The 27,422-nt window shown below is 37.8% G+C and overlaps 2 protein-coding genes across 13 annotated transcripts in view; one reads left to right on the plus strand and one right to left on the minus strand.

The window, feature by feature from the left end:
* LOC306851424 (complement C2) overlaps positions 1 to 21,857 on the plus strand; it is a 35,631-nt gene extending 13,774 nt beyond the window's left edge. The window contains exons 8-19 of the mRNA XM_079387632.1: positions 5,561 to 5,699; positions 6,140 to 6,271; positions 6,860 to 6,961; positions 7,521 to 7,658; positions 9,564 to 9,661; positions 10,036 to 10,165; positions 10,435 to 10,579; positions 10,925 to 11,001; positions 11,144 to 11,235; positions 17,282 to 17,414; positions 17,491 to 17,540; positions 21,606 to 21,857. Of these exons, the coding sequence (XP_079243758.1) occupies positions 5,561 to 5,699; positions 6,140 to 6,271; positions 6,860 to 6,961; positions 7,521 to 7,658; positions 9,564 to 9,661; positions 10,036 to 10,165; positions 10,435 to 10,579; positions 10,925 to 11,001; positions 11,144 to 11,235; positions 17,282 to 17,414; positions 17,491 to 17,540; positions 21,606 to 21,764 (1,395 nt within the window). The 3' untranslated portion in view covers positions 21,765 to 21,857. The remainder of the gene's footprint in view (positions 1 to 5,560; positions 5,700 to 6,139; positions 6,272 to 6,859; positions 6,962 to 7,520; positions 7,659 to 9,563; positions 9,662 to 10,035; positions 10,166 to 10,434; positions 10,580 to 10,924; positions 11,002 to 11,143; positions 11,236 to 17,281; positions 17,415 to 17,490; positions 17,541 to 21,605) is intronic.
* On the minus strand, positions 7,666 to 26,694 carry LOC306851425 (uncharacterized protein). Of its 12 annotated transcripts, none has more exons than XR_013782495.1 (7): positions 26,627 to 26,693; positions 25,637 to 26,203; positions 25,239 to 25,410; positions 25,045 to 25,177; positions 17,269 to 17,372; positions 14,812 to 16,489; positions 13,926 to 14,339 (listed from the first exon to the last, which is right to left on the minus strand). XR_013782495.1 is itself a non-coding variant. In XM_079387637.1 (6 exons), the coding sequence occupies exons 2-4, from the start codon at positions 25,826 to 25,828 to the stop codon at positions 17,294 to 17,296; spliced, it is 768 nt and encodes a 255-aa protein (XP_079243763.1). In that variant the 5' UTR covers positions 25,829 to 26,203; positions 26,627 to 26,690; the 3' UTR covers positions 13,926 to 14,339; positions 14,812 to 16,489; positions 17,269 to 17,293. The 12 variants fall into 12 exon arrangements, 7 of the variants coding, with proteins under 7 accessions (XP_079243765.1, XP_079243763.1, XP_079243764.1 ...); XR_013782497.1 differs by having other exon boundaries at positions 17,269 to 17,338; positions 26,627 to 26,684; XR_013782493.1 differs by lacking the exons at positions 13,926 to 14,339; positions 14,812 to 16,489 and adding an exon at positions 7,666 to 9,080.
* Positions 26,695 to 27,422: the final 728 nt, after the last annotated feature.

A 27,422-nucleotide genomic window follows, 5' to 3' on the forward strand; every position in this document is an offset into this window, starting at 1 on the left:
TTATAGTATCCAACTGCAGAGCTGCAGGCCTAATGAATAAAAAAGAAGGCTCCCAACAGGCACACAATAAGACGTCATAAGACGTTGATATTTGGTTAAATTTCAGTTGCGATGTCAGATGACCAAAATTCAGTCAATTCAATGTCTAATGTCAACATTAATTTGATGTCCAATACCGACATCAGCTGACATTGATGTTTTGTTGTTTTTAGGTTGTGTAACCAACATTATGTGAAATTGACGTCAAATACTGATGTCAACTTGATTTTCATTCTAAACCAAAATTCAACGTCTGTCTGACGTCTGGTCCAATGTCAACCTGACCTGATATTGACATCTAGTGCCTGCTCTCGAGCGCAACACGTTGAAAAAGCTGTGAGATGAGGTGCAATGTTCAAAGATGCCCATCTGGATATACAGTGGTGTGAAAAAGTGTTGGTCCCCTTCCTGATTTTTTTTTTTTTTTTTTTTTTTTTTTGCATGTTTGTCACACTTTAATGTTTCAGATTATGAAGGGAAAACAAAATCCAAACCCACATGGCCCTGTGTGAAAAAGTGCTTGGCCCCTAAACCTAATAACTGGTTTGGCCACCCTTAGCAGCAACAACTGCAATCAAGCGTTTGTGATAACTTGCAATGAGTCCATTACAGCGCTGTGGAGGAATTTTGGCCCACTCATCTTGGCAGAATTGTTGTAATTCAGCCACATTGGAGGGTTTTCCAGCATGAACCGCCTTTTTAAGGTCATGCCACAGCATCTCAATAGGATTCAGGTCAGGACTTTGACTAGGCCACTCCAAAGTCTTCATTTTGTTTTTCTTCAGCCATTCAGAGGTGGATTTGCTGGTGTGTTTTGGATCATTGTCCTGCTGCAGAGCCCACGTTCGCTTCAGCTTGAGGTCACGAACAGATGGCCAGACATTGTCCTTCAGGATTTGTTGGTAGACAGCTGACACTTTTTCACACAGGGCCATGTGGGTTTGGATTTAGTTTTCCCTTCATAATGAAAAACTTCATTGAAAAACGGCATGTTGTTTACTTGTGTTATCTTTGATTAATGTTTAAATTTGTTTGATGATCTGAAACATTAAAGTGTGACAAACATGCAATAAAAAAAAAAATCAGGAAGGGGGCCAACACTTTTTCACACCACTGTATTTACATAGAAAAACTCATTTTAAAAGAGCAGCAAGCATTGTAGACAGCTCAGAGCAATCATGTCATCTCCATAAGAATGCTATGATTGGCTAATTTGGACCAAAGCAATTCCAAAACAGCGCCGATGGGCGTGAATATTTCTGCGGGTTACTTACTGAAGAACACAGACGCAACGTCTCATTTACATATCGACCAACGCAATATACTAAGCACAGTGCAAACTAAAGAAGGCACAGTACCTTGAAAAGAACCGGAGGCCAAAAAGGATTGCAACAGTTTTGATAGAGCTGGTATTGTGTGACTCTGAGGGCTCCAAGTCGTCTTTTATTTCCTGAAGTAAATAAAAAATAACATGGCTTGGCAAACGATAGGTTCGGATAATGTGTTCTTCTGGCATTCAAAATAAATTAATACATGAGGAAAAAATTTTCTCTGTATGACTCTTCTAGCAACAATACAGGTGCATCTAAAAAAATTAGAATATCGTGAAAATGTTCAAGTTTTTCTGTAACTTGTTTCAAATAGTGAAACTTTCATATATTCTAGATGCATTACATGTAAAGTGAAACATTTCAAACGTTTTTTTGTTTTAATTTTGATGATTCGAGCTTATAGCTCATGAAAGTAAAAAATCTAGTATCTCCAAAATATTAGAATTTTTACATATATATTTTCATTAAATGACCATCCATACAGTATAAATTCAGGGTATCTCTTGTTCTTTGAAACCACAATAATGGAGAAGACTGCTGACTTGGCAATGATCCAGAAGACGAACATTGACGCCCTCCACAAAGAGGGTAAGTCACAGAGGGTCATTACTGAAAGCTGTGGCTGTTCACAGAGTGCTGTATCAAAGCATATTAAATGCAAAGTTGACTGGAAGGAAGAATTTGGGTAGGAAAAGGTGCACAAGCAACAGGGATGACCACAAGCTTGAGAATACTGTCAAGCAAAGCTGATTCAAACACTTGTGAGAGCTTCACAAGGAGTGGACTGAAGCTGGAGTCAGTGCATCAAGAGTCTCCACGCTCAGACGTCTTCAGGAAAAGGGCTACCAAGCCACTTCTGAGACAGAGACAACGTCAGAAGCATCTTACCTGGGCTGTGGAGAAAAAGACCTGGACTGTTGTTCAGTGCTCTTTTCAGATAAAAGTAAATTTTGCATTTCATTTGGAAATCAAGGTCCCAGAGTCTGGAGGAAGAGTGGAGAGACACAGAATCCAAGCTGCTTGAAGTCCAGTGTGAAGTTTCCACAGTCAGTGATGATTTGGGATGCCGTGACGTCTGCTGGTGTTGGTCCACTGTGTTTTCTGAAGTCCACAGTCAATGCAGCCGTCTACCAGGAGATTTTGGAGCACTTTATGCTTCCATCTGCTGACAAGCTTTATGGAGATGCTGATTTCCTTTTCCAGCAGGACTTTAGCACCTGCCCACACTGCCAAAACCAAGTGGTTTGCTGACCATGATATTACTGTGCTTGATTGGCCAGCCAACATGCCTGACCTGAAGCCCATATGGAATCTATGGGATATTTTCAAGAGAAAGATGAGAAACAGTGGATCCAACAATCCAGACGAGCTGAAGACTCAATAGTGCCTCTGCAGAGCCACAGGCTGATCGCTTCCATGCCGTTCCTCACTGATGCTGGAGTTTGTGCTAAAGGAGCCCGGGCCAAGTATTGAGGGCATAAATGAACATACTTTAAAGAACCTGAACCTTTCTGTTTTGCAAATCCTTTTTTTTTTATTGATCTTAGGAAAAATTCTAATATTTTGAGATACTGGAGTTTTGACTTTCATGAGCTGTAAGCCCTAATCATCAAAATTAAAAAAACTTTTGAAATGTTTTACTTTACATGTAATGGATCTGGAATATATGAAAATTTCTCGTTTTGAAATAAGTTACAGAAAAACTTGAACATTTTCACAATATTCAAATGTTTTGTATTTTTGTAATTGCAGCCATTTCAAGCACAAAATAGTTTAAGACATGCTTTATTTGGGGCTTTAAATAATGGCGCAAATGCCAGTAATTTGGCGAGCGCAACCGTTAGTAAATCTCGTTGTGTGATTCATTTGAATACTCTCCTCCCATAAATTTTGTGTCTGAAAGGGAAACTCCAATAAATGCACATTCAATATGGTCTGATGCAAAAATAACTGTGTCCATGCCTTTTCAGCGCTAATTCTTCACTGTGCATCTTTAGTAAAACCTGACAGTACTATTTTAACGCCAAATGACGGTTTGCGCTGACGCAAGCTGATAGTAAAATTGGCCCTTGATTTGTCAGCGTGTTCTACGTGCTCATACTCAATCTTCATTCTGCGTTCATGCAGAGCACATACCGGCAATTTACTGGTAATGTCACAATGTCTCATACTGGTCCATTTCCGGAACAAATTTACCTGTATTTTTGAAAAGGTCCTGTTCACACATGATCTCCTAATGGCAATTTACCTGTAATTTACCAGTGAAAAGTGAAAGGGCTAGTGTGTAGTTTTTGGTTGTAATTTTCAGTCGAAGGGCAAATATGTAAGTCTTTTCCTAGCAATAAGAAGAGGAGAAAATAATGGGAAGATGCCTGTGGATGAATAAAACTTCTTAAAGATCCACATCGTTGTCCTCTCCACTTTAGCCCTGAGGTTTTTAGTAGACCACAGCTACTGAAAGGTACGCCATTTGGTTTAAGCCTATGCTTATCTCCACCTCCACCTCCACCTGTAAGCTCAGCTGTGGTCTACTAAGCTTTATTCGTGCACAGGCATCTTCCCAATCTTTTCTCCTCTTTTTTTGCTAGGAAAGCAAGACTTGCATCGCTTCTCTTGTTGCCGTTTGACAGAAAATTACAACCAAAAGCAGCACAATGTGGCATCATACCAGTATTTTATTTTCCAAGTTGTGTTGCGGTAAAAATAGCAACCGGTAGCGCCAGTAGCTCACAAAGTGCAACCATTTGACGTCATCAAAATAATGGCGCCCCCCCATAGTCCAAAATATGTAAATGCTGTGGATTTTTGAAATAACGTAAATCTTTCATGGATTTTCTACTACATATTTCAGTAGGAGACATCTGTATTGTTAACAGTGCTATATAAATAAAGGTGACTTGACATCATTTACATTATATTAAGCCAAGTCTTAATACCCAGGTTCCTTTTAAAGAAGGTTAAAATAACAGGTTAAAATTATTGTAATCAGAATTTGTTTTTTGTTTAAAACCGATGGATGCAGAGCAACACTGCGGAAAATGATTTTCTTACTTAGTATTTTTGTCTTGTTTTCTAGTATAAATATCTAAAAAATCTTTAATCAAGACTAATTTACTTTACAAGTAAAATTACATAAGATATTATGTTTTGTTTTCTTTCATTTATTTCTTTTGATCATTTTTTTTAGAAAACTAGACTTAATATCTTAAGTCATTTTACTTGTCAAGTAAATGCATTTTGATTCAAGAATGCTTAGATATTTATACTAGAAAACAAGACAAAAATACTATGTAAGAAAATCTTTTTTTTGCAGTGAATGGCCACAGTCCAGACATTTTGTTGACTACTTGTGTACATCTGATAATACACAGACGACAAGTTCAAAAAGATTGTGCAGTTAGAACACAGTAGCGTGCTTTCTGTGAATGACCCCTAAAGGCTGGAATACACTATATGACTTTTACCCAGATATTTAGAGCCCAGATTAAGTCCATTCTGCAGATTTAATTTGACAGATTTCATAGAAAACCACGTATGATGGTCAGAGACGTATTCTTTTAGCTTCAGACTTTGATTCCATCCAGTTGAAGGATACCAAACTTGTTTATTTCAATTTTAGAACACACATTGTTTTCATTTGTAGTAACAAGGCACACATTTTTGCATGAGTTTGTTATGATAAAAAAACAAAACAAAACAGTCTTGACAGCAAAATAGATAGCTGTGGACTGTAGGCTTGTGCTAGGGAAAACTATATAAGAAAAACTGTGCTCTTTGCTATTATATTGAAAATATTAACACTAAAGTCCTCCAAGTTTATTTTCAGAACAACCAAGATTGTGGCAGTTGTGTTTTTATGAAAGAAGATGAGTGAGAATCAGAGAAATTATTCCAGACAGTCGTGTAATAAGTAAAAATAACTAACATTTACCCAATAGTTCCATTCAATAACCAGCAAATTATTACACAGTTATGAAAATGACACTTTTTCGATATAAAGAAAGCATAGGAGGAATAACTGATGATTTCACAAACATTTCAAACTAGCCCTGCATCACTGCTCCTCAAATACTGTATGTGTACATAACATTTATATTATTATTATTATTATTCTACAGTGTAAAACAGCCAGCATGTGTTTGAATCAAAATAAAGTCTTGTGCAATAATTACATTTTGTTAATCTTCCAGCTGGACAGTTATGAAGTCAACATGAGGTTTGACATCGTCTCATATGCCAGTGAGACCAAAGAAATCGTGTCCATTACAAACGACCTGAGTCAAGATGTGCATTATGTCTTGAGGAAATTACAGGAGTTTAGTGACGAAAGTATGTTCATTTACTACAATTCTATCGTAGTGTTCTTACTACAAAAAATGCTTTTCTTAAACGTTTTTGTCTTGTTTCCAGCCAAAATGTCTAGAAAATCCTTCTTGATTTAAGAATTTTTATGCAAGTAAAATAATTGTCTTTTCAGAAAAAAACAAGTAAATATTAAGTGAGTTTTTGCTTAGAGCAAGCAAAACAATCTGCCAATGGGGTAAGCAAAATAATCTTATTTCAAACAGAAAACAAGATTATTTTCAAAAACTCACTTAATTTTGATCTGCTTTTTTTTAAAATAATTTTTTACATGTCTAGAAACTCCTTCTCGATTTAGGATTTTTAAAACATATTTTGGCTGGAAACAAGACAACAAAAAAAAATCTAAGTAAGAAAAGCAGTTTTTTGCAGTTTCTAATTTTATAACATGATGTGTTTCATTTTAGGCCATGGGGATAAGAGAGGCACCAATCTGCATGATGCCCTATACAGGGTGTACGAACAGCTTGCTCTCCTCAGGGAGAACAAAAGAAGTCACTTCAATGAGACTCAGAACATCATCATCATTGCAACTGATGGTAAGACTGACCTGTGTGAGATATTTTTCTTGCCCCCATTGGCAGATATTTTTGCTTGTTTTAAGCAAAAACTAAAAAAATTTAGATTTTTTTTCCCAGAAAACAAGACATAATATTTTAAGTCATTTTACTTATATATTTATACTAGAAAACAAGATAAAAATACTAAGAAATAATATATATATATAAATATATACAGATTTACACTGCAAAAAAAAAAAAAAAAAAAAAAAAAAAAAAAAAAATATATATATATATATATAATTTTTTTTTTTTGCAGTGTAAATCTGTCTTAAAGTGGTAGTTGCCCAGAAATGAAAAAAATAAGTCATCACTTACCAATTTTTATGTCATGTGACTTAGGAACATAAAAGAAAATGGGAACTGTAGGTGTCCAAGCGTCATTGATCTCCATTGACTTTTATTGTATGAATCAAAATATCTTTTCTGCTACACAAATGATGGACAAAATATCTTTGGTGTTACGAGTAAATGATGAAAGAATTTTAATTTTTGAGTGAACTAATGTAACTTCTTATTTTAAAGGTAATTTAATCATGTACTTATTTTGCTTTTATGTATTTCCAGGTTACTTCAATATGGGACCCAGCCCACAAAACATTGTTCCCAAGATCCGAAACTTATTTGGCTACAAATCCAGTAGAGACCACACACAAGATGACCTCCTAGGTTAGTCTCATAAAGGTTTAACCCTAATGTCTAATGCTACCAGACTAATCCGCAATGTGTATAATTTCACAATGTATATGGTTTATTTACCTTAATGACATACATAATAGGAAAGCTGACATGTAAAAAATATGTAATATGCATGTTTGTAAATGTATGCAAACAGATCTTCTTATCAACATAGGCACTTTGCATCTGTGCAAGGTATTTTTGCATCTTTTTTAGAAGATTTGAGAGTTTTTTTTTCTTTCTGTTGATCATATTATTACAGTTATTACAGTTCTACACCACCGTTTTTAATCTGATCAGGCTCAGTTGGATCAATTGAGGCATTTACATGAAGGACTTTCAGTTTAGTTGAGCTATTGATCCGATTACTAGTAGATTATTAGGGTGCATGTAAATGTGAATAGTGTAAACGAGCCAGTTTGCCATCCATTATTCTCTTGTGTGTGTATTTGGTGTAGCTGTGTAAGCCTTAATTTTGTGACTGTTTCTAGATAATGTTTTTTTTCTCTTAATGTTACCAGTACCAGTGTACGTTTATATGTTTCTGCAGATGTGTATGTGTTTGCTGTTGGACAACAAGTTAACAAGAAAGAACTCGCAAGCATTGCCTCTTCCAAGAAAGATGAGCGCCATATTTTTGTTCTGAAGGACTACAGACAGCTCGGGCTTGTGTTCAATCAAATGATCAGTAAGTAATCAGATATCAGAGAACCTCTGGGGTGCCTTGTTTGTTTATTTTCAGCTTCATTTTATTTGAATATTGCTTCTTTCTATCAATCCTCTCACTGTTATTTCAGTAAGATCATATGAGCTGAACAGGAGTAATGCTTACTAGGGTTAGCAGTAGTAGAATCAGGATAAGCTGTAGGCACCGTAGATTCACTTTTAAAAACAGCATCAATAACAACTCACAATTGCAGGTATTATATGAAACTTTTGGTGACACTTTACAATTCGGTTGCACAAATATGCATTAAATAACGCTTAACTAATGCACAGATAATCATGAGTTAATGCATAACGCATAATGCATTTATTAATGATTACTGCATCAGCAACTAATTCTATATGAACATTCTATATGATTCATAGATTAAGTAATCAATAAATTGTTATTAGTTAAATGTGTCATAATGTATTAATTCCCTAATAACATTATATTAACTAATGAAGTAAACTCATATGTTAATTACCACATTGGGCTGAAGCCATGCAATTTCCAGTTGTCTGCTTTAATTAATCATTAGCTAATGATTTGCAAAGGTATCATTATGTTATGACTTTACTTGTTGAGGCAGCTGGTCCCACTTTATATTAGGTGGCCTTAACTACTATGTACTTACATTTAAATTAATAATTTGATACAATGCACTTGTTGTGTACATGCATGTTTTTACATTGTACTTATATTTTTAAAAATACCTATATGTAATTACATTTGTAATTAATTTCTGTAATTACATTTATAATTACACTGTTGATCCATCCCTTACACCTTAACCCACCCTTAAACCTACCCATACCACCAAACCTGTACCTAACCTTACCCGTATCCCACCTCAATAGCAGCAGAAGTGTTTTGCAATTATAATATAACCACTATTTTTTTATGTAAGTACATAGTAGTTAAGGCCACCTAGTATAAAGTGTGACCGAACTATTAGCTAATTGTTAAGTACAACCCGAATTCTGGAAATGTTGGGACGTTTTTTAAATTTTAATAAAATGAAAACTAAAAGACTTTCAAATCACATGAGCCAATATTTTATTCACAATAGAACATAGAAAACATAAATGTTTAAACTTTCATTTCAACGTCATTTCAAATTTGATGCCTGCTACAGGTTAGTTAGTTGGGACCGGGGGATGTTTATCATGGTGTAGCATCTCCTCTTCTGTTCAAAACAGTTTGAAGACGTCAGGGCATCGAGGTTATGAGTTTCTGGAGTTTTGGTGTTGAAATTTGGTCCATTTTTGCCTGATATAGGTTTCCAGCTGCTGAAGAGTTTGTGGACGTCTTTTGACATATTTTTCATTTAACGATGCGCCAAATGATCTCTATGGCCAGGACTCCCTGGAAGAAGAGATTTTATATCTCAATGGGACTATCCTGGTAAAATAAAGGAAATAATAATGCTTCAAACCATTGTGGTAATTAACATATGAATTTACACTAATATAATATGTTATTAGGAAATTAATACTTTGACACATTTAACTAGTAACAATTTATTGATTACTTAATGAATCATACAGAATGTTCATTAATTTCTGATGCAGTAATCATTAATACATGTTTTAGTTCTTCGTGAGTTATACATTAACTCATGATTATCTGTGCATTAGTTAAGCATGAATTAATGCATATTAGTGCCACTGCATTGTAAAGTGTTACCAAACTTTTATCTCCAATCATAATCTGTAGTACCCTGGTGGTTTGTCTGCTCAGTAGAATCACAGTATCCAATAAAACAGTTGTAAAAATGAATGTGATTTCAACTATGAAGATGTATGCTGGTTTCTGTTGCCCTTCCAAGATGCAATCCCTTCAATGTTGTATTTCCGCAATGTAAATATCCTCCATCTCGTCCAGGTGATTCTGCTGTGACTAAGTGTGGAGTGGCACAAGAGAAGCAGGGCAAATCTGAAACCACTTACACTACAAAACCTTGGCACGTGGATATTACCTGGGTTGGTAAATTCACGTCAAGAGTTTTAATGAAACTTGTGATAAACACAGTTATGTTCCATTTCATGGACTTTTAGTTCGTTCTGCCTAGTTTTCCTGTGTCTTGTTCCTGTTTCCTGTGATCTTCTTGTCCCCGCTTCTCATTTGTTGGTTTGATTTGATTACATTGCTCACCTGTTTCTAGTTTTGTTCTCATTATCCTGTGTATATCTTGCTCTCAGATTGGTTAGTTCTTTGTCTTGTGTTGCTTATGCTGTTAGATGTTTCTCTTATGGATTATCTTTGTTTTGTTTATAAAATAACTGTTGCATTTAGATCTTTTGCATACCTGCTTTTAGATGGTAGATTATATTTTTGCAGTTTTTCTGTCATCCAGGGACTTCGAGTATGCAGAGGGTCTATACTGACAAAGAGCATGGTGTTGACAGCTGCACACTGCTTAATAAAAGTGGATTCAGATGAATCTGTATCAACAGCCAGTGCTGCAGATATAACAGTTCAACATGGTAAGAATTGTTTTGTTTTGTTTTTTTGTTTATGTAATTCAAGGTAACTAATGCTATATTCCACACAAAAATAATCAATTATAAAGTTGGCTGAAAAAGAAAGCCAATTTGATAAAAGATTAAAAAAGCAGTTTGTAATTTAGAATAGCATGCAGAGATGAATCAATAAGACCATGAACAGTAAATTTGGTCAGCTGGGATTTCTTGTTAACTTATTGCTGTCAAACAATCAGCGAAACTATTTACTATTCTTCGATTCTCTTACAAAGGTAATGACAAAGTTAAAGCCATGGAGCTGATTCTTCATCCACAGTTTGATGTGAAAGGCCTTAAGGACAAGAATGTGAAAGAGTTTTATGATTACGACATTGCATTGATTAGGATGAGTGATATTACAATATCTAAGAATGCAAGGTAAGATTCAGCTTCTGTTACTTTTCATTCGGTTGCATTAAAAATTCACCAACCCGCTGTCTGACCTTAGCATTTCCAGATCCAACAGCTCTATAAGATCCTAAAAGCAAACAACAGACAGTGCTAATATACATTCACTGTGCATTTTAGTACTAGCAAAAAAATCTCTGTTGGCCAGACAGTGATTAATCTTTTCTAAAATACAGGACGTGCAATCCCAAAAACTGTAGGCTACAACCTGAGATTTCAAAGGTTAACGATGCATCATGTGGATTGCCTGCGGATTTATTGACATCTAGTTCTGTCTTGCCAATTAATGCATTACATCTATAACTTTATACACAGGCCCATTTGTTTGCCTTGTACCAGTTCGTCAAATCGGGCTCTCCGATTGGCTCCAGACGCTACATGTGACCAGCACAGTGAGTATTCATAAAATTCAATAAATACTGTATATATTGTTATGAAGACATTCTAGCATATAACATCAAAGTTTAAAGAATACTCGTACTCTTAATCTGTAGCTAAAAATCATTTTATAACCAAACGAATGCTTGTTTTCAGAGAATATGCTGCTGCATCTGGAAGAGACTCCGGCTCAGTTCATCAGACAGGGATCTCATCGATCAAACACCCGCATACATATTGGTGCAAAAGTGAGTCCTTACAAATCCATATTTCTTTATAAACCCCTATTTCTTAACACTTAACACAAACACTCTTTATTTGGTACTTTCAATTGGGAGGTGGCTGTCCTGAACCCTAACCTCCAAATGTCAACTTATGAAAATTATATTGAAATAATTTTGCATTTTATTCCATTGTTTTAAAAAATATATCTCAAAAATAATTATCAAAAAATATTCATTTTATATTTTCTTTGTAAATTATGAAACTTAATGTAAAAAAAAAAAAAAATCGCATTTTCATGTCACTACCAAAACAGTGTATGTTTTAGTCCATTGGCTGAGACTGATTTTAACTACACCCTACATTTATGATCAGGAACTATTCCTGTGTCCCCCTCTCTCATAGCTACAAGATGTGAGTAGATAGGTCTCATCATTGAGGTAAATGTGTTCAAAAGTCTGAAAGATTTGCTATGCCGATTTTGGAGCTCCAGGCGATCACCGGGCGCTCAGTGCTCATGTATCCGCCTCGAGTAGCCTTACGCTTGGCTAGTCCTTCAGACATTTGCCGCTGTCTCTGTAGTGATTAAACATGAGATACAATTCGTTTTGTGTATATTTAACAGGCATTCGTGGTCTCGTGAATCTATTATTTGTTCCTGGTCATATCGTTTTGACTGAGCACAAAGTTGAACTTTTATTTATTTTGAACTTTACCGTAGTACAGCGCTGACTTTGTAGCATACGTTTGACTTCTTATATAAGCCTCTTATACTTTGAACTTATACTTTTATAAGGGCTATTATTGTTCATTAAAACTGACATAATAGAGGCAGAGTTGTGCTTATTGTCACGCTTTATTGTCGATCGCTACTTTCCGGCATACACCACGCCTATCAAGTAAGGGTACTGTTGGCGGTGAAAACGCAAGCTGGGTCAGGGTGTTCGGTCCCGTACTGTACTGACCCGTACCGCTCGGTGGAAACGAGCCAATAGACTCAAAATATTTGCAGACATTGTTAAAAAGGCCCAGAAGAGGCTGTACTTCCTTCGCCAGCTGAGGAAGTTCAACTTGCCACAGCAGCTGCTGAAACGGTTCTACTCTGCCATCATTGAATCCATCCTCTGCACTTCAATAACTGTCTGGTTCAGCTCAGCTACCAAATCTGACCTCAGTCCGGACTGCTGAGCGAATCATTGGTACAACCCTCCTCACTCTCCAAGAACTGTACTTATCCAGAGTGAGCAAAAGGGCTGGTAAAATCACTCTGGACCCCTCACATCCAGCACACAACCTCTTTGAACTGTTACCGTCTGGTCGACGCTACAGAGCTCTGTGCACCAGAACGACCAGACACAGGAACAGTTTCTTCCCTCAGTCAATCCATCTCATGAACACTTGACAATAATTGTGGAACACACACTATTTACCTGTACATACAAAACTGTCTATTGTTATATACCTGTACATAGAATTGTCAATTTGTATATTGTTATTCCTTATTTACTTGCTCTATTTCTAATTCCTCTTTTTATTATCTGTGTTTTTTGTTCTGTCGCTGTCATTCAGTTGCACTGTGGAAGCTTCTGTCACGAAAACAAATTCCTCGTATGTGTAAACATACCTGGCAAAAAAGCTCATTCTGATTCTGATGTGTATTACTGTTCAGAAGTGTGCTAACTAACCATGTGCTGATTATCATCTTTGAGCTAGGTTCAAAAGTATCTAAAATTGTAACTACCGAACTAAAACGTCATCATTGTTTCGGTAGTGACAAAAGGGAACACATAATCCTTTATTTGGGGGAAATAAATACAATTTTAGTACAGTTATGCAATTTTTTAGTATTTTTGTTTTTTTTGTAGTGGGTTAAAATTCTGTAATGTGATGTGGTCGCTACCAAAGCATTATTGTCACTACCGAAAATGTGCAGTCACTACAGAAACATGGTTGTTTATCAAAAATAAAGTGTACTGAATTATCAACCAAGATGTTATGATAGTGTTTGGTTGAGTGTATATTCAAACTAATGAATCCTTAACTCTGAAATCAGTATGATTAATGTTTTGCATTTTACAAAGAAAAATTGGATTCAAAATACAACAAATCTCATAAATCACACTTGAAATAGCTAAAATTGCAATTGTTATTGATTTACCTCTGAAAACGTTTTAATAAAATTAAAAAATATATATATTTACAATGTAGATGTAAGCAAAATCTTCATGGGTCCATATAACCCTTCTTATTAAATTATATATTACTGTGTTTCGGTAGTGACAAATTTGGGGAGAGGAGAAATATTCCAAAATTTATAAAAAAAAAAAAAAATAATATGCGAATTAACTGCACAATTACTAGAAATATGTACCTTGGATTTTATACAATTTGTATAAATACAAAATGTGTGGGAAAAGACCCCCCCCCCAATACATTTCCAACTCTGAACCAGTTCTGTAGAATGGCCCATATTCAACAGTCTCACTGAAGGTAAGGGTGGAGATTACAGCCTCAGTGAGGTTAGTGGTGGGTTCCATTATGTTGGAGCTTTAATGAAGTTAGTGTTTGGGTTAGGGAGAGTTGCTGGTCAGAAACTGCGGTCATGCAGGGCTCTGTGGCTCAGCAGATGCAATTGTCTCAGAGCAGGCAGCACTGAAAAAGCAAGGGGCCGTTAACACGAGATCCATTCTTGCATTCAAAACAAAGGGCAATGGAATCTATGGAATGGAATGCTTTTAACATTAATGAAAATGTTAAAAGGTATCTTAACTATTTTTTTATTATTTGCCTTGAGACACTTATAATGTTAGTGAAGTTCAGGAAAGGCCTAAGATTCTTGGTTTCTGAGACAGCTGATTTGAAATAAACAAATAAATGCATGTAAAATATAGAAATTACTTGATAAAACAAATAAATAAATTTTTAATTAAATTAATCCTGAATTAATTTTGTATGCGTCACGGTGCACACACGAGGAGGAAACAGGACCACGCAGACGAGGACGTAAACTCAAATAATAATCTTTATTGAAGACTTCAGGACAAGACATGGCAGGACAAGGCAAGGCTTACAGACAGGAAACACCGGGGGTAACGAGTAGACCAGACGAAATCTAACTGAACAGACAGGACTAATATACAAGGGATAATCATAGGCAAATTAGACAAACACGGCCGGACAAGTATTAACTAATGATTACATTTAACAAGGACAGGAAACAAACCAAATATGGACACGAGGCGGGAACACATGACACACACGACATAACTCCCCCCTCCCGAAAGGCTCGTCCCGGGTGGGGGTGGGCGCTCTGGAGGCCCCTCAGGACAGACACGGACCAGAACACAGCACGGGGACCTCCAGAGTGGAACAGACAGACGGAGGCCAAGGCGGAGCTGGGAGCTCAGGAGGTCATGGCGAATGGTCTTCGGGAAGCCGGAAACCTTTTACCCCCCCAAAATTTCCCTGGGGACATTAGGGAGTATCAGGAGCCCTCCGGGGCTAGACACACAGAACAGTACATGACGGAGCAGGACTGGGACTGGACAACCCACAGGAACAGGAAGCCCTCCTGGGCTAGCTCGGAAGCTGAGGCTATATACAAGCTATATACAAGGGATAATCATAGACAAATTAGACAAACACGGCCGGACAAGTATTAACTAATGATTACATTTAACAAGGACAGGAAACAAACCAAATATGGACACAAGAGGCGGGAACACATGACACACACGACAGAGGACTGACAGTATGATAATTTAATTGTCTTTTTCTATTTATCTATTCATTCATTTATTTTTATATGTGACTGGAGCACAAAAGCAGTCATCAGTAGCACAGGTATATTTGCAGCAATCGCCAACAATGTCAAAATGATCCATTTTTCTTTTATGCCAAAAATTGTTAGGATATTAAATAAAGATCATGTTCCATGAAGATATTTTGTAAATTTCCTACCCTAAATATATCAAAACTTAATTTTATGATTAGTAATATGTATTGCTAAGAACTCTATTTGGACAACTTTAAAGGAGATTTTCTCAGTATTTAGATTTTTTTGCTCCCTCAGATTCCAGATTTTCAAATAGTTGTATCTCTATATCAATATAGAGTTTATAGTCTATATCAAACACGATGATCATGCGCATCGTGTCAGTAAAGCCGGTTTCGTGATTAGCAGTAAATCTCCATCACCTTCAAATGGAGCGGCATTGAATACATAGAGCCGTGGTAGTTTACTGACAAGCTACGCAATCACATGCGATATATCGCCCAGCCCTATCTCAGCCAAATATTGTCCTATTGTCCTCATGACTGGTTTTGTGTTTCAGGGTCACATATTTATTTATTCCTATTAGGTCTACATTGGACAGAATGCCAAACTGGCCTATAGTCTACAGAAATATATTTTGTCGGTAATACACATGTTCTAATGTAAATAAAACAATTAATTCACCTTACTACATTTTGTAATGTTCAACTGTTCAAATGTCTACATTAACAAAATTATTGTAGCAAATTAGCTCAAAGTGAGATGAACAATCATAACGGGTTGTTATCAATTATATATTCATCTTCAGGAATTATAGCATTAATAGTACAATAAGATGATTTGTTCATCGTATTGACTGACTCTGGCCACAAAAAATAATTTCCTCCTTAATACATTGCTCATAGAGCACATAACAAAACCGGAACATTGAAGTGACCTCGTTCTGTGAGCAGCAGTCACAGACAACCAAGCGTGAATGCATATGGATGTTTATTAAACTACACTACTGGGGAACATGCAACATCGAACTAGACACAAACATACACACATTAAACATAGATGCCAACGTAAAGGAAGGCATGGAGAAAGAAAGAGAGAGAGCGGCCGCGCGCATGAGAGTAGAGTGTAATGGCAGGTAAACACATCAGCTAAACACAACCTGTTAGAACCATTGGAGAACCACATCACCTTAATTAAAAGGGGTCGAAGCCTAGAAGCGCATCTAAACAGTTAACAAGCGGTTACTTGCATATTGGTTTTGTTGGTGCTGAGTAAAGTGTCCTGGTGCATGTATAATACGTAGATTCTTGATGAACTCCTTTAGGAGTGAAAGCTTCGTTATTCCAGCCATGGGTTGATTGGTCCGAAGTGAATCGACAAAGATACTGGACTTTAAACTGCCAGAAGCTCAGCCTCCCCCTGAAAGGGGAGCCGCGAGATTTCCAAGGTGATATGTGTGTCTCCATGGCGCCTTTTGGGTGTGGGAGAAGTTTTATCTGGTTTCCCTGTAACACCCATTTTGGTTAGTTTGACCAATAACAAGGCACATAGTTTCAGCGGGAAAGTGTTTCTTTGTCCCACTTGACATCACATTTGCATGTTTTATGAGTGTTCTGGCGAATTGGTGTAAATTTTCCCACAGTACAGTAAAAATTGTATGGTGGATTTCATGTTCACATAGTGTACATCATTGTTTGAGAAATAAAGTGCAGATTAGATATTCAACCAGAGATACGCCTGAATATGAGTGTTTAGAGCTTACTAATATGAAAAACGAGTGGTAACTAGGCTAATATAATAAGGAAACATACAAACAACACATGCATATACCAGATACCTTTGTAACTGATTAATTATGGTTTAAATAAAGGAAATGTCTCTATGTGTGTGTGTGTTATGTATCTTGTAATCGTGGGGGGTAGTCCACTGGTCAGCCAGGTCTGGTACTGAGGGTCTCTTTGGAATGTGTTTGAAGTCCGATGGAGAGGAAAGACAGTCAGTCTGACAGTCAATCTTTTGACAGTGGGTGGACAACCATTGGCAATTAAGCACCCATATAAAGGTCGAATGTGGGGCCAGGTCTGTGAATTATATGCAAATGTCAAAAGGCTAAAAGGGGTCTCTTGAGACATAAAGTCCCAACGACCATCAAAGATCATAAGCAGATGTTACATTGTTTATGTGGGGGATTTTGTCAGCAAAGGTTATGTGATTATTTGTGATCCATTTGACAAATTATTCAGTGCATGATGTAATTGTTTATGTTTATAATGGTATAATTTACCTTTCATCCACAGAGAGGTTCATGCTTAGAGGAGGCAAGATCCATCATTCCTGAGCACAGCACCGCATCCCTGTTAGAAGTGATCACAGAGAGGTTCATGTGCACTGGAGGAACAGAGAAAAACAGAGTTCAAATGACTTGTAAAGGTTTGCATGAAGAAATGGAATATATATTTATATCCACACAGGTTAGACTGTACATGATGTGTGTAATTCTTTGCAGGGGATTCTGGAGGACCTCTCTTTCTGCGTAAGAGGATGCGATATTTCCAAGTGAGTTCTTTGGAGTTTATTTTCAAATTTCTTTTTAAAACAAATAAGCTGCTCTTACTACAGAGGTAAAATTATGGAAAACAATGACATGTTCTTTAAAGAATCTTTATCATTGGCAGGAAGTACAACATTTCTAGGGTGAATTTCCATTTCATGCTGGCTTTAATTATCACCAGGATATGTTAAGAAACGCAGGAAGTGAAGTGGCAGCAGGGAGCAGAAAAGAGTTGTCTGGTTAATATGTGAATGCAAACTGAACTGGAAGATATTTTATCATGACTGCACATCACAGCAGGCAGCAGCAATTTCAATATATTTAATTTACTGTAAGACCATCACTATTTATTTACTAATCAACCTACTTGGAAAATTCTTGCTCAAACTGCCACTACGTGACTGGTAACATTTTGCCATTGCAAGAAGTTTTCATCCACAGCTTGTTCTCCACAAGGGAAGCCACACTAGTAGGCCTACCCATTGCAGGGCCATAGCTCTATTTAGTTTCTCATTGACTTGGAAAAACACCAGACGCAGAAGACTCCAGAGAGCACACTGAAGTGTTGTAAAGTGCTACGTTAAGGGTGCTTTCACACTAGCACTTTTGGTGCGCACCTGTGAACCGTACCTGAGTCCGCTTAAAAAGGGTGGTCTGGGGTACGGTTCAAGTGAACTCCGATACGGTTTTTTATGCATTTTGTTATGCATTTTGCTGCCTTCTCTTGCGTTGTCGTTACTAAGCAACGGGGTCAACAGCTGCTGGCTTTTATGACTCAAACGAACTGCGGTTCGGACCCAAATTAAATAATATGAACGCAGTCCAGCGGGGGCAGGGGGAGCAATCAAACTCTGGTTCGGACCAGGTAAGCAAACCAAGTGTGAAAGCACCCTAAATCTACTTCCCCTTCAAGGGAACTTCGAGCTGCGTCCCCCTCTAGGGGACACTTTGTGGAATGCTGCCAGCATGACCGGTGTCTGAAGCACGTGTAAAACAACATCGCAGATAATGCTTTTGCCACGGATAATGCTCGTGTTACTATAACGATGAAGTGTGAGCACTGAGGTTATGGGGAATTTCTATTCCTGAGTTAAGCCGGATGGGTTTAGGAGTGGGCTGCCTCCCCAGGCTTCTGGGTATTTTTAAGTGGGCGGTCCCTCTGAATCCCGCTTGGTAAGTTTGGGCTGAGTAGACGGTTCCCCCTCTTGAGGGATTTAAGTGAACAGTCCCTGCTCAGTGTGTAGCTGTCTGCGGATGGTTATGCTCCAGCTCAAGCTTGCTTTGCTCTGGAATATAGCGGTCTGAGGGCAGCTGTGTTTTAGCCTGGTGTCTATGACTGGGTTGGATACCCCTTGGCACAAGCTGTCTCAGGTTAGTGCTGAAGTCTTTGTCTTGGAATCTGCTATTCTAAACCCACTTTTTGGGGGGTTTTAAGTAGTGGTCTCCTTGAACCCTTGCCTAGACAGTAGGGCTGCAACTAACGATTATTTTAATAATCGAGTAATCTGTCGATTATTTTTTCGATTAATCGATGAATCAAAAACAAAAACCAAGAAAAGCATTCATTTCCAACCCTTTATTCAAAAACAGAACTAAAATCTTCACAAAATCTTGAAAGTTCACAAACATGTTGCTCCTTGAACATCCCTGAGCTGTTATAATAATAATAATAAAATAAAATAAAAATGGACTAACACAAAAAACATACACGTATGCTTTACATCTGCCAAATATATAGATATATAGAGTGCAAGGTTCATTTATACACCACATTTAAACACAGCTTAAGATGTCCAAGTGCTATAAAAGAACAACACACACAAATATATTTGTCAATAATAACCTATATGGGACAAAGCACAGAATATACACTGCCAAAAATGCTTTTCTAACTTAGTAGTTATGTCCTGTTTTCAGTCCAAATATAAAAAAAATCTTAAATCAAGATACATTTACTAGACACATGAAATAGCATAAGACATTGTCTTGTTTTCTGAAAAAACACCTCAAAATTAAGTGATTGTTTATTTAAAACAAGCAAAATTATCTGCCAATGGGGTAAGAAAAATAATCTTAATGAGATATAATCTCAAACAGAAGTTTTAAGCATCACTTAATTTTCTCATGCCATTTTTCTTGTCTAGTAATCTTGATTTAATATTTTTTAGATATTTGGACTGGAAACGAGACAAAATTACTAAGTAAGAAAAGCTTTTATTGCAGTGTAGCTATACATGACAACAGATTGAAAAATGAATGGTCCAAAAAAGGTGAGTGAATAAAAACATGTCTTTAGTCTTGCAATGCAAAGTGCAAAGTAACTATACCACCCCTGCTTTACTACTGTTGTTAACGAGCTAACGCTAACTTGTCATGCTTGTCAAGCTGGATAATGAGTAAACACCAGCACCAGGGACATTACGTTCCTCATTTCAAAACGGAACAAAAGTAGGATTCTGTAGTGACTTACCCTGCTGTTGAACTCCCTTCCTCCTCATCAAAGACTCCAACATGTTTGCGTTTCAGGTGCTGGATCATTGCCGTGGTGCTCCCGTGCCATGCCATGTCGCTTTTGTTCGCATGTTTATTTAGTGTGAAATGCTCCCACACCTTGGATGACTTGGGTCGCACGGATTTCTCTGCCTCCGCCATGTATCTTTCCGCTACCTCCGCTCGTTTTTTTTTAATTTTTGCTCTGCCCTGTCTTGCTGTCTATGAGGCGCCGAACTCTGCTAGCATCAGTGCGCGAGAGAGACTATTTTAATAATCAAACGTCTCCGCGTCGCGCGGCACAACGAATCGATTATGAAATTCGTTGCCAACTCTTTTAGTAATCCATTTTTATCGATTTAATCGATTCGTTGTTGCAGCCCTACTAGACAGCGCTATCTCCCCTGCTAGGGTCTTAAGTAGATAGCCCACTCTCTTTGGTCTGGGCAGCTTCACAGTAAGATTCACCTACTTTTTGGGCTAGCTGTCTGGGAATAGCTATGTGCTAGCTCAGTGACTGCTCCCCTTCTTAAAGGTTTTTAAGTAGTGCTCTCCTAGACAGTGCTGTCTCCCCTGCTAGGGTTGTAAGTAGACAGCCCACACTTTGCGGTCTGGGTAGTTTCAGTCGGTCCCCCTTCCGGTAACCCTTCCAAGGTATATAGCAATCTGAGAACAGCTATATGCTAGCTCAGTGACTGCTCCCCTTCTTAGGGTCTTTAAGTAGTGGTCTCCCTGAGCCCTTGCTTAGACAGTGCCATCTCCCCTGCTAGGGTTGTAGATAGCCTATTCCCTTGGTCTGGGCAGCTTTTAGGAAGGTTCATTTCATAAGACCCTTTGGATGTAGCTGTCTGCAGATTGCTGTGTTCTAGTTGGGATTGTTAGTAGCAATCTTTCAGCTCCTCTAGGCTTCCAGTCTCTTCGGTGGTCTTATGTATCCTGGCTACTATTGCTCACATAGCATTTCTATGTGAGGATGGTTGTGTTCCTAGCGTGGTTAGGGTCTTCCCCCCCTTATCTGGAATCAGACTCCCTCTTTTCTACCAAGTTATGCGAGCGGTCCGAGGCGTCAGTGGCTTGGCCCCTTTCTGAGGGAAGGATTAGTGTATGTCGGGCACCTCCTTGGTGCTCTCTCACCAGGTGGACAGGCATGCGCCTCCGCATGGTGTGATTGGATATCGTTCCCCAAAGTGTCCCCTAGGGGGGGACGCATCTTGAAGTTCGCTTGAAGGGGAACGTCTTGGGTTACACATTTAACCTTGGTTCCCAGAGAGGGAACAAGACGCTGCGTCCCCTCGCCATGCTTTCGGCCTACCTATTTACGTCTCCGCAAACAACCGAGTTGCTGACATATTCAGCAGGTCCCCTTTTATACTTTTGGGTTCTTGCCTATGACGTCACAGGCCACGTGGACCAAAAGAATTGGAGTTGTTTTACACGTGCTTCCAACATCGGTCATGCTGGCAGCATTCCTCAAAGTGTCCCCTAGAGGGGGACACGTCTCGTTACCTCTCGGGGAGCCATGGTTACATAAGTAACACGAGAAGTTCTGGAGTCATTTTATTTCTGCTCCTGTCCCACAGGTGGCAGTGGTGAGCTGGGGCACGAAGCAGCTCTGTGACAGTTCGCAGACAGATGTGAAAGAATGGCCTCTCAATGCACGAGATTTCCACATCAGCGTGTTCCCTCTGATGCCCTGGCTCAAGCAGCACCTTCACAAGGAGCTGGTATTTCTTCCTTAGCAGAACAACCGAGAATAACAGCTGATTGCAATGCAGTTTTCAGATTTGTATGCTTCAGTGCAAGAGAATAAATACTAATGTGACTAAAACAGATTATGATCGCATTTATGATTTATGATTTTTTTCATAATCCCTACTGAAAGATCCTTTGCTTTAGGTAGTTGGTTTGCAGAATACAGTACAAATTTTAATTGATTAAAATGGCTATTATAAGGATATTAAGGGCCTCAGATAACTGGACACAAGTTCCCCTTCTCTTTGTAGAACATTTGCCTTGCCTTTTTAAGTCACTTTTTTTTTTGTTACAAAATGATCTTTTTTTTTTTTGAAAAAAATTACATCTAATTCTGAAAAGAGGTCCACATATGTGACCCTGGACCACAACACCAGTCATTAAGGTACATTTTTCGAAATTGGGATTTATACAACATCTGAAAGCTGAATAAATAATCTTTCCATTGATGTATGGTTTGTTATGATAGGACAATATTTGTCTGAGATGCAACTATTTGAAAATCTGGAATCTGAGGGAGCAAAAAAATCTAAATATTGAGAAAATCACCTTTAAAGTTGTCCAAATGAAGTTCTTAGCAATGCATATTACTAATCAAAAATTAAGTTTTGATATATTTACAGTAGGACATTTACAAAATATCTTCATGGAACATGATCTTTACTTAATGTCCTAATGATTTTTGGCATAAAAGAAAAATCAATAAATTTGACCCATACAATGTGTTTTTGGCTTATTGCTACAAATATACTCCAGCGACTTAAGACTGGTTTTGTGCTCCAGGGTCACATATTGTATATGATGTAGAGGTAAAAACTTCTACATATATGCTAAGCTGAAATAGGAGGCCTTGATTTGTTCATTTGTTTATCAAATCACTTTTGAAGGTTTTTGTTCTATGATTAATGCTAATAAGAAGAGTCTATGAACTGTATCTGACCAATAAACTTGGAAGAAGTAGGAGATATGAAGCATACCATTGTGTGTCTCGTTCTTCCCATGGGGTTCTGACAACTCTTCTTATTCCCATACGACTTACAGTATTTCTTTAGTGTATAGTATGCATGTGCTCAAGTATACATGTTTTCTGTATGTATAGAGCACCTGAGTGATATGATAAATTTGCAATATGAGCATTAAGCACACTGTACACACTGGGTACTTCATTCCAAAATGCAATGATCTTAATTAGGGTCGCCACTTGTTTACCTTCACAGACATAACTGACTGTTTTTGTAACTCATGTGTTTTTAACAAACTTGTGTGTGGATGAGAACTTAGTTTACTCCAGTGGTTCTCAGACACCTTTAAACCTATAACAAATCTGGCCCCCCCCACCCACCCCCCTGCATCACTTGAAACATTGAAAAATAAGAGTGAATAACTGTTATTATTCTTCTCTCTGTTATTTTATTTATGGGTTTCATGTTGTCTGCTAAGGCATAGGACACACAGAGAGAGGCCTTTTGAATGAACAGCACCTTTTTTAGCAGGTACGAACTGAAATGGTGCAGCTCTATTCTGGAAAGGGGCCGGGAGCAGCAGCTCATTTGGATTTAAAGACACAGGCACGAAAATCAGAGTGTTTCTGCTTTCACTCAAAATAGGCATTTTCAAAATGATATAATAATGATCTGTGGGGTATTTTGAGCTGAAACTTCACAGACACATTCTGGGGACACCAGAGACTTATTACATATTGTAAAAATGGGGCATAATATGTCATCTTTAAATTATTATTATTTAAATATAGCTACATGTAGAAAGTAGTTTAGCTGAGTAAACAGTAAGTTTCAGCTAATTAGTTTGAAATGAATAAAATATTTATTAAAATTATTTTATTTACAGAGTAAATTATTCTCTGTGGAAACTGACAACAGTAAGATGAATACTCCACTCAAAAGGATCATGTAGTTGTGGTAAATTTGATTATAGCTGGAATTAAACTGCAGGAAAGTAGATGTCCATCTGCTGAACTGAGCAGATCTCTGCTGTAAAAAATAAACATTCCACACATGCCACCAATCTTTAAAGCATCTGAACACTTTTATTCTAAGCACTGATGTTAAATTAAATGACATTTATATTAGACTCATATTTAAAACAATCATCTGGGTAAAGATGATAGAGAAAAACAATGTTAAATCCCAAACGTACATTCAAATGAGTGTGCTTTGTAAAAACAATCACTTCTGATTTCACTGGAGGCTTTTCATAACAGCAGTACAGTTCACTCTGTTGCAGTATATTAACCCTAAACATACAAATGGGGGAATCTCAGAGAATCTCTGGCTGTCTAATATTGCACCACTTTTAAGGACCATCATGACCAACAGAAAATCAGTGTTTTTATTACATAAATATAATGAACTGTTTTTTTATTTCCATTTTTTTGGTGGGGTGAAATATGATCCAGACCTTTCTTGACGGTTTCTGTGACATTTTTCCTAAAACCAATTCTGTCATTAATTAGTCCCCCTCATGTCGTTCCAAACCTGTAAGACCTTCGTTCATCTTCAGAACACAAATCAAGATATTGTTGATGAATTCTGAGAGCTCTCTGACCCTCCTTTCAACAGCAATACAACTGAAATGTTCCCAGTCCCAGAAACGTAGCAAGGAGATCGGTAAAATAATCCATGTGACGTCAGTGGTTCAACTTCAATTTTGACTACAAAAAACTACGAGAATACTTTTTGTGTGCAAAGAAAACAATAATAACAATTTAATCAGTGTTGTTTACATTCAGGATAAAACTTGTGCATGCTAAACGTAAACAACGCTGATTACGTTCTGGGATACTGTCCAAAATGGCAGAATGGAGAAGAAATGTTATTGTTTTCTTTGCGCAAATTTCAGTTGTATTGCTATTGAAAGGAGGGTCAGAGAGCTCTCAGAATTCATCAACAATATCTTGATTTGTGTTCCCAAGATGAACGAAGGTCTTACGGGTTTGGAATGACATGAGGGGGACTAATTAATGACAGAATTTGAATTTATGGGTGAACTAACCCTTTAAGCAAGTGGTCTGTCTCCTGAAGGTGCTACTGAACTACACTGTGGTCCAACAGTTGCTCTGGTTTTGGAAAAACAATTAAACGGATTTCATAGTGCCCTAAATAGACTCTCACACTCGTGTCCGCATTCACTTACTTGAGTAAAGCATGCTTCCAGCCTAATACCTCGTAGATTTGAAATATTACTCAAAACCTTCAACTCAACATCACACATACTGTGAAAAACAAGCAGAAAGTGCAGCACGCTCACCATATCCCGCAGCGGTTTGAGCACACCCCACACTTTATCCTCAGTGATGTGGATTCCCAGCTCCTCGCGCGCTTCTCTGAGAGCCGTGTTCACTACAGTCCTGTCATACGGGTCCTTCTTTCCGCCGGCGAAACTAGCACAACAGGGATGAAAATGAGTTCAGAGGAGCTTTAGTTCTGGACGTGAGGGCATACCTGACATCTCCTTTGTGCCTGCCCTTCAGTTTGGCAGATCTGAGGGTGAAGAGCAGCGTGGGATCCCCGCTCACGGCACACAGACACACCAGCACCGCAGCCCAGCTCTTGGCTTCCCGCGCGTACAGAGCAGCGTTAGCCTGCAGCGAGCGTTTGCAGCGAGCCTCGTTCCCTGCAGACAAACACTCGTCCATCACAGTCCGCCGAGGGGTGTTTCTGTGCAGCCCGCGAGTCTGCACTGAGTCTGGAGCCATGTTAGACAACCAACGGAAGATGCTCGCGCTATTTGTGCTGCGTTTTAAGGCGTAGCAGCATCTTTTAATACTGCTTTCAGGAGAATTCTGACATTTGCTTCGATTAGTGGGGCTTTGTATCTGTATCGTGGCCGGTGGACATACATGTTTGGGAGAGTCCAACACATCAGAGAATCCTCTAGAAACGGGGCTGTGAGGAGGTGCTAGAGCAGTACTAGAGCAGAAGCGTCTCGATGAAGAAGAGCGGCTGCAGAGCGTCTGTTCATGACTGTCTCTGAGCATCAGTACCAGTCTGAGCTGATTTAAGCACATCTTCGTGTGTGGAGTCCTAAACATCCTGTAAAAACACAGTTCAACATTAACAAAGCTGATTCTTCTGGTTTTATCTGTCTGAAGCCTAAATAGTAAATACTAGAGGCCTGCACTAAGATGCTAGCTGCATTTAAGCTGAAAAACCAAACCAATCCATTCAGGCTGATGCTGATCATCAACTTTTCTCTGTCAACTCAGGCTTTGATCCTGAGCTCTTGATTATCTGTGAAGCACAAGCCAATCACACGACGTGAAACAGAGAGAAAACATTAATGTTGTGAAATATTTTTACTATTTAAAATAACAGTTTTGAATATATGTGTTAAAGTGTAATGTATTTCTGTGATGAAATCTGTATTTCCAGCATCATTACTGCACTCTTCAGGGTCACAGGATCTTCTGGAGAGGTTGTAAGACCAAACCAACTATCAAACATGAACATGTGTTCAAAGGTTATTTATTATTTTAGTGCTTTACTATAAACACACATTCGAATTAAAATCGAGCATAAACTGAGACAGAAACCTGGTTTCGTATAAACAACATTCAACTTTAGTTCAATGAATAACGAACATGAGAGGAACATGAAGTGGGGTAAAACAACACCAATGGCATTAACGACTCGTTATCACATATTAACATAGAACTGTGGAGCAGAAATTAATGAGTAAGTTTCTCATAACTCCTCCTTTCTTTTAAACACACGTGGAAACACGATTCTTCCACAGCATAATTTTAATCTACAGCGGTGTGAGCAAACGTTGGTTTTAAGTTGAATAAGTCACAATAAACATTTTAAAAAGAGGCATTTTTATGACTCACCTTAAATGAAGTAAACAGCACGGAGTCGTGTGACGGATGTTGTGACGGAAGCAGCTTCTTCTTCTTCTTCGGTGTGTGTTTGAATCTTCAGCAGCCACCTACTGGACACACCCAGCACTGCAATACACACATTAATTACATTAACATTTCATGGTATGTTTGGTTCATTAGTCACATAATTGAATGTGATTAAAATGTATTTAACATTTATTCATTCATACATACACTATAAAACATTTATCCATACACATATCATGTTTAAATATTACTGAAAATTAATAAATAAATTAATTAAGTTGTCTTTTAACAGCTGTTAAAGCGTCTTATTCACACATTTGTTTTTCATTTCAAGAGTAAAGGGGCCTCTGAGTTTTGAATCGTCATTCGATTCGATCCACTCATCAAAGTGAACCGGATTCAAAGATTCGATTCATGACTCGATTCGTCGGTGCGTTCAGAAACGCCTTTGTTTGATCTGATAGTCTGAGTTTACAGGCAGACAGCTGAATTCTGCCTCACGGCCTGTAAGTGAGTACATCTGAGGCTTGCAGGTCAGTGATAGTGTTGATCTTGAAGCTACTTGCAAACAGATTGTGTTTTCAAAATGTGGCCTCTGGTTGAATTTGTTAAGAAGCAAAATCTAAAAGGGCATTAAGACATATTTAATACTTCTTGAGTTACAAGCATGCAAACTTTGGAGAAGGAAAAAAAAATATCCTGAAAGGTGCTTTTTACCCATTTTTGAACATTCACCATTGGCATATAATGCAATAAAAATAGCTAAAGATTTTACTTA

The sequence above is a fragment of the Barbus barbus genome (genome assembly GCF_936440315.1).
Source record: "Barbus barbus genome assembly, chromosome: 31".
Classification (NCBI taxonomy): Eukaryota; Metazoa; Chordata; class Actinopteri; order Cypriniformes; family Cyprinidae; genus Barbus; species Barbus barbus.

Coding starts and splice junctions, on each gene's coding strand:
- LOC306851425 (XM_079387635.1), bottom strand. CDS start 25,828: ATGTTTAGGACTCCACACACGAAGATGTGCTTAAATCAGCTCAGACTG. Junction 25,178..25,238: donor AGGCACAAAGGAGATGTCAG/GTATGCCCTCAC, acceptor CTGTTGTGCTAG/TTTCGCCGGCGGAAAGAAGG.